The sequence below is a fragment of the Merops nubicus genome, unplaced genomic scaffold (assembly GCF_000691845.1).
Source record: "Merops nubicus isolate BGI_N331 unplaced genomic scaffold, ASM69184v1 scaffold44949, whole genome shotgun sequence".
NCBI classification, from domain to species: Eukaryota; Metazoa; Chordata; class Aves; order Coraciiformes; family Meropidae; genus Merops; species Merops nubicus.
Window position 1 is genome coordinate 1 of NW_008632533.1, and position 5,979 is coordinate 5,979.

General features: G+C 50.6%; 1 protein-coding gene across 1 annotated transcript; it reads right to left on the reverse strand.

Moving 5' to 3' along the window:
- Positions 1 to 1,509: 1,509 nt before the first annotated feature.
- On the reverse strand, positions 1,510 to 5,935 carry LRRC23 (leucine rich repeat containing 23; the record flags this gene model as incomplete). Its single annotated transcript, XM_008947933.1, has 5 exons — positions 1,510 to 1,753; positions 2,342 to 2,478; positions 4,468 to 4,598; positions 4,691 to 4,944; positions 5,823 to 5,935. Coding segments are annotated over 5 exons (879 nt in total), but the record flags the coding sequence as incomplete, so codon positions are not given.
- Positions 5,936 to 5,979: the final 44 nt, after the last annotated feature.

Genomic DNA, 5,979 nt, shown 5'->3' on the forward strand with positions numbered 1-5,979 from the left:
TTCGAGTGGTCTGGGGCTCTCCAGATAAAAAAACATCCCCTCTACTGTCTCCCTCTCCCTGGGACCCGGCTGAGCGCCTGTGTTTATGTTAACACGTCGGGAGAAGGGGGGGCTGGGTCCTTTCCCCAGCAATGCCCAAACTGAGCTTTGCCTCCTCCCCGCTAGCACCCTCCTCCCCCAGGTACGGCTCCATCCCGCAGCACCGCCCGGCAATGCCCTTGGGAGCACCACCCACCCTTGCTGGTCGCCCCCCTCCTGCAACTCCCTAGGTTCACATCTGCAATGGTGCTTCCCGGGGCTAGGGAAGGAGGGAGTACCTGAAATTAAAATACGAAAGAAAAGTGAGAAGGGTGGGGGTGAGGAGAAAGAGGTGGGAGGAGCAGGGGGAGGAAGTGAGGGGAGTTTCGTGGTTAATGCCGCTCACCGTGATCCTTCTCCGCAGGGACCCCAAAGTGCGTGTGGGGTTTGGGGGGCACAGGATGGGGAGCAGAAACATGCATGCGGTGAGGGGGGACTGGCCGTGGGGAGACACTTACCTTCCCGGGGCAGGAGGGAACGAGAGATTGAGCGAGTGCTGGTAGAAAGGAGAGAGGACGAAGCTGAGGAGGGATGCAGGACCTCAAGGGGAGATGATGTGTCCTCTAAGCCAACGGCAGCGGCAGGAGCAGGATGGAGACGCCCGTGATAGGGCCGGGACAGCAGCATGTGACCCAGAGCTGCGATGAGTCAGGATTTAGCAACGCTTTGCAAACAGCACGTAGAGGATGGAGAGAGAGAGAGGCAGACAGACAGACAGACGAACAGGGGATAGGCGTAGACAGATGAGGCTAAGAGAGCCAGGGAATAGGAGTGGGTGCGCAGGATAAACAATTCCAGTCACTCCAGGCTCATTAATTATTTTCATTTGGATCAGAAAATCTTGTAGGATTTTTGGGGGCCATAAACCAACCACAGAACCTGTAACTCGCCCCCTTCCCCTTTTCCACCTCAGGTCTCCTGAGGATAGAGTGTACGAGTGCAGTGACTGTGAAAACACTGCAGTATTTTAGGGCAGCTTCCAGGACCAGGCCGAGTAGCAACATGAGGCAACATGAGGTGAAAGCAGCTCTGGTATATACAGCTCTCACTTTCCCAGCTGCACATGTCAGGGAAGGCATCTCCAAATCTTGCCTGGCTCTGGGAACAGGTGTTAAAAACAGTCGTCACTCAGTCACATCACCCTGGAGAGATCCTTCCATTTCCTGATGCAGGAAAGAGGGAGAAGTTAAATAACTCCACGCCTGACTTGTTTTCCCCTTTCACTGATCAATTCTGCTAATTGGGTCTGCAATGGCAGCAGGGTTGTGATGCTGGCCATTGCAATCAGATTGCAAAGCTCAGCTGCTGTTCCAGGCTCCTCCGCCCTTGGGACTGACCTCCCTCAGCTTTCTCCTCATGTAATCTAGAGGAGGAGAGGCTCCACCAGCATATTTGATCCTCTCTCCTTCCTTTTACTTCCTTCTCCTCCCCTCATTGTGCTGTTCTCATCTTTTCTTCTTCTTCTTGCCTTCTGAGACGGGTTCTGTTTGCCTCTTCCCGCTCATCTTGCTCAAATAGTTCCTTGTCGAGGCGCTGGAGCTGTGGCAGCAGGACCAGGACCTCCAGCCGGTAATTGGGTTCCTCACAGCATGGATTGTCCAACAGCACCAGTGCTTGCAGCATGGGGAGGACCTGCAGCTTCCCCACCTCCTGAAAGCTACTGATCCCGTTGTTCCTGAAGATGAGGAAGCGCAGAGAACAAGGGAAAGAGACACATGGAAGCAGTGAGATCCCTTCAGAACAGTATGCTGACAAGACAGAGAAAGCAAAACTCAGCAGCATGATAGACCACAGGCCTGGGGTCTACGATCCAAATCTGTCTGCAGTTGCCCAGACTGAGGGACAAAGAGGACCCTTCCTCCAGATTCCTCTGTGCTCAGTCAGTCCACTGAATTGTGAGATCACTGTATCACCCCTGGATGGCAACTGCTGAGAAATAAAGGGCACTCACAGTCACGTCCAGCACATGGAGAACAAGCCTACAGGAATCTGAAGTAATTAAGGCAAGGAATAAAAAGTATGAGGTGGGATGTGAAAGTGACTGGAGAGATCTTTTCTGAGAAGCCCAGGAAAGGCCCTAGCTGTTATGAGCCTAAAAAGGCCCTAGAAAGCTGAGTGCTGAAGACCAGTTATGTATCGTAAAGATCAACCCCTCCCCACTGGGTTTTCCACTGCAATGAAACCAGAAAACCCTAAACATCTAAAGAAGAGTAGAGGCTGGTGAGGGGATCTCTGGTCCCAACACAGAGCAGGAAGGACCCACCGTAGGTTGAGGTACTGCAGGCACTTCATGCTGCTACAGAACCCATCCAGGGTCCCAAGCTGGTTGTCACGCAGGTGTAGAGTTGCCAGCTGCCCTAGCCCCTCGAGGCCTTCCAGGCTCCGAATAGAGTTCTGAGCCTGAGAACCAGAGAGGCAGGATCAGAGAAGGAAAAAGGGGACACACAGGAGAAGAAAAAGCAGATATTTCTAGCCTTTGAAACTCTTTCTACCCTTCAGGTCCTCTACAACTCATAGCACAGCCTTCTCTGAAGCTAGATCAGGTTGCTCAGGGTCTTGGTGAAATGGATAGTGTTCAGATTCAAGGACCAAAAGTTTGCTGAAAAACTGTTTCTTGTAGCATCACTTGGTGACTAAGGCAAAAACCACCCCAGATGATTACTGCCAGCACACCACCTCCTTCCATGGCAGGGCCAAATCAGAGTCCCCAGGGCCTCAGAGAGCAGCAGCGTGGAGGGGAAAGCATGGACCTGAGCCTGAAAAAACTGTATTTAAAAGATAAATAACCAGCCCTTCCCAGTCACACAGTCCATGTACTCCAGGGATCTCCAGTGTCAGCTGCTTCTCTTGCAGGGTGAATTTACTACCAAGAAGTCTCCTTTTCTGCTCCTCTAGGAGTAGTGCTGCGTGTTCCTGAGAGAGGTTGCAGGGGGGTAGGTTTAATTTTTCAGGTATAATTGTTGTTATTCATGCATAGGTGCAACTTCTTGCAACAAATCCTGACAATCATAAAGCAGGAGGAATGTGTCCTGTCAGCTCAAAATTCCCCATCGCTGAATTTCATTCACTTCACTGCAATCTGAGCTGTGAGATGGGGAAACACGAAGCTCTGAATTTCTGCCCTAGTTTGACAGCAGGATCTCAGCTGGAGAAGACCTCCTGCCCAGTGCTAGGTCAGGCTGCTCACCGCCTTGTGCAGCCCAATTTGGAATGCAGCCAGCTCTTAGTCTTCCTGCTAGCAGGTATAACTTTTTAAATGCTAAATTTAATCTGCAGCTATGTCATACATTAACCAAATTTGGTGCAGCTCCTTTAAATTGAATTCACTTTGTCTTGAACCCTGTTCTTGAGGCATTAGCTGCATCTACCCATGGCTCACGTAGCACCAAAATCTTTATACAGAAAGCAAAGCTCTACTGGAAGAGACCCTCCTTCCAAAATGATTGAATGAGCAGATGGATGTGGGAAACGTATTCAAGCTTCAGAGATTCCTGAGACATTACTTCTGGATTTAATAACCATGTCTTGCAATTTGCCCGTGTCATACATGCAGCTCAGAACTCAATCCTGTCAGGAGCCTTCTTTAAATGTAGGCACTGTGTTTGCTTCCCTCCAAGCATTCACTAAAGTGACTGGTTTTACTTTGAAAGGCTGTGTTGTATCTAGTGAATTATCCTCTTCATCCCTTCTTCCAGCACCTCTAGTCCTAAAATCTGTTTTCCACCAGAAAACTGCAGGCAATCTCAGCAAGCAGTCTCCTCAGTGTGTTCTGACTGGGAGTCTTGATGAAAAGGAACCATACAGCTTGTCAAAACCTTTACCATCTTCAATTGCTTTATAAGAGTCAGTGACTCAGGACACCTATCCAGTGTTCACAAGCTATAGAGCTGTGTGATGCATGGGACTAAGCCATACATACTTTCTTCACTTTTGCCTCTAGGAGCAGATGTTCCCTGAAGCAATTGTTTCTGGTACCAGGAAAAAGCTCCTATCTTACTTTCACTGTGATATTCAATGAGTTTCTTTTTTTGGCAGCTGAAGGTGTGAATCATGTAATGGTGCTGGTTTTAGAGCAGTGTTTGATTAGGTCCATCAGAGAGGAGGAAGAGGCATCTCTCCCAGTCACCCAGAGCAAACCTGTTGCTTTCCCCACTGACCTCCTGTGGTCCTGGGAAACATCCAATACAGGCTTGCCTAACACTGCCAGAGCTACCCCAAAGAAGTGATTTTGTCTCTTTAGCTCTCTGAAATCTTTTCCTCTCTCAGGCTGAGTATATTGAACTGAACAGGGCAGCACAAAAATGTGCTGCTTTGAAGCCTCCTCCCCTCTTCCCATTAACTGGAGGTGCAGCAGCTCTATCCCATTCCCCAAGCTAGATGACCCCTTACCAAATAGAGGTTCTTGAGCTTGGGAAGATTGAGCCCTGCTGTACTTTCTAGCATGTTTCCTCTCAGCTCCAGGATTTGCAGGCTGAACAACTGGCCGTGACTCAGGCCCAGCGCTGTCTGGATTTTATTTCCTGAGTGCCAGAGAAGGAAGAAACAGAGAGTTAATCCCACCCAAAGACAGTGTCCAACGTGCACAGGAATGAAGAAGGGTGGTCTGTATCACCTTTCAGGCTGAGGTTGGCTAAGCGGGGGTGAGTAATGCCCTCCAAATCCTTGATGTGGTTCTGAGCAAAGCTGATGATCTGGAGGTAGGGCAGCTCCTGCATGCAGGCACTGGTAAGCAGATTCCCATCCACCTTCAGCCAAAGCAGGTGGGTTAGGCTGCTCAGTGGAGACAAATCTCGCAGCTTGTTCTCTGATAAATCCACATACCGCAGATGAAGGAAGCATGCAAGGAGGCTGATGTCTGTCAAGTTCCTGTGGGAGAGAGGATATGGATAAAATATCTCTCCTGTTTCCCCCTACTAGTAGCTTTCAGTTTGCTCCTCATCACTACTGGAGGGAGGGCACTCTCCTCTTCTCTGCTGCCCTAGGAAGCCTTGCTGGAGGGGAGGAAAAAGGCAGGTGATAGGGACAAGCAGAGTAATCTGTAAACAAGGCTGAATGTTAAGATTGGACCTGATTTCTGGGCATAGGGAGTCCTTATTCCCATTGGACTTTACCTGTCTGGAGAAGGCAGAACCAGTGCAGGAAAGAGAGTAAGTATAGGGGCTGGGTCTGTTAGACAGTAGTGGCAACACCAAGGACTGTGTGGAAGGACTTTACTAGTGGGAAAAAAGCCGGTTGAGATACCTGTGTGGCTGCTGAAAGACACAGTCCTACTGAGGCCTGTTAGGTCTAGGGTTATGTGGGTGTGCTCATGGGGCTGAGGCTCCAAACTGTCCCCAGGCCACTGCGGCACTGTACTTACAAGCACATGTCTTAAAGGTTAGCAGTTAACAGGAAAGATGCTTAATGGATATTTCTTGAAGTGGCTGTGGGGATGTCACCCTGTTCAGGTCTCCTTAGGAGGCAACAGTCCAGAGGGACTGACAGGTTCCCCTCTATCTAGGGGGACACTAATGTTCCCCACCAGCGTGTTTGGCTGTGGTGGAGGCCAGTCCCAACCCAGGGCTGAGGACGGACAACCTATGCTGAAGCACAGTCTGGAAGCCAGACGGCCAGAGAACAGGGGCTGGAAGTGCTCTGGCTTGTTGTGGCTGGTCACCAGTGGTCCTGTGGCGCAGGTGCTCTCTGGCTACACAGACACACGGGGAGGAGGCAGCCTTCTCCTGGGGCAGCCGTTGCACACTCACTTGTATTTGGCTTCAAATTTCACATAGGCGTGGGCCAGGCCGTTGCCGGTCTTGCAGAGGAGGGAGAGGCCCTCCTTCAGGATCTCCTCCGTCAGCGGACTCGGGGCCAGCACCTGGCAGTGAAGGAGAGAACGGAGCGCCAGCGCTGGCCTGACCG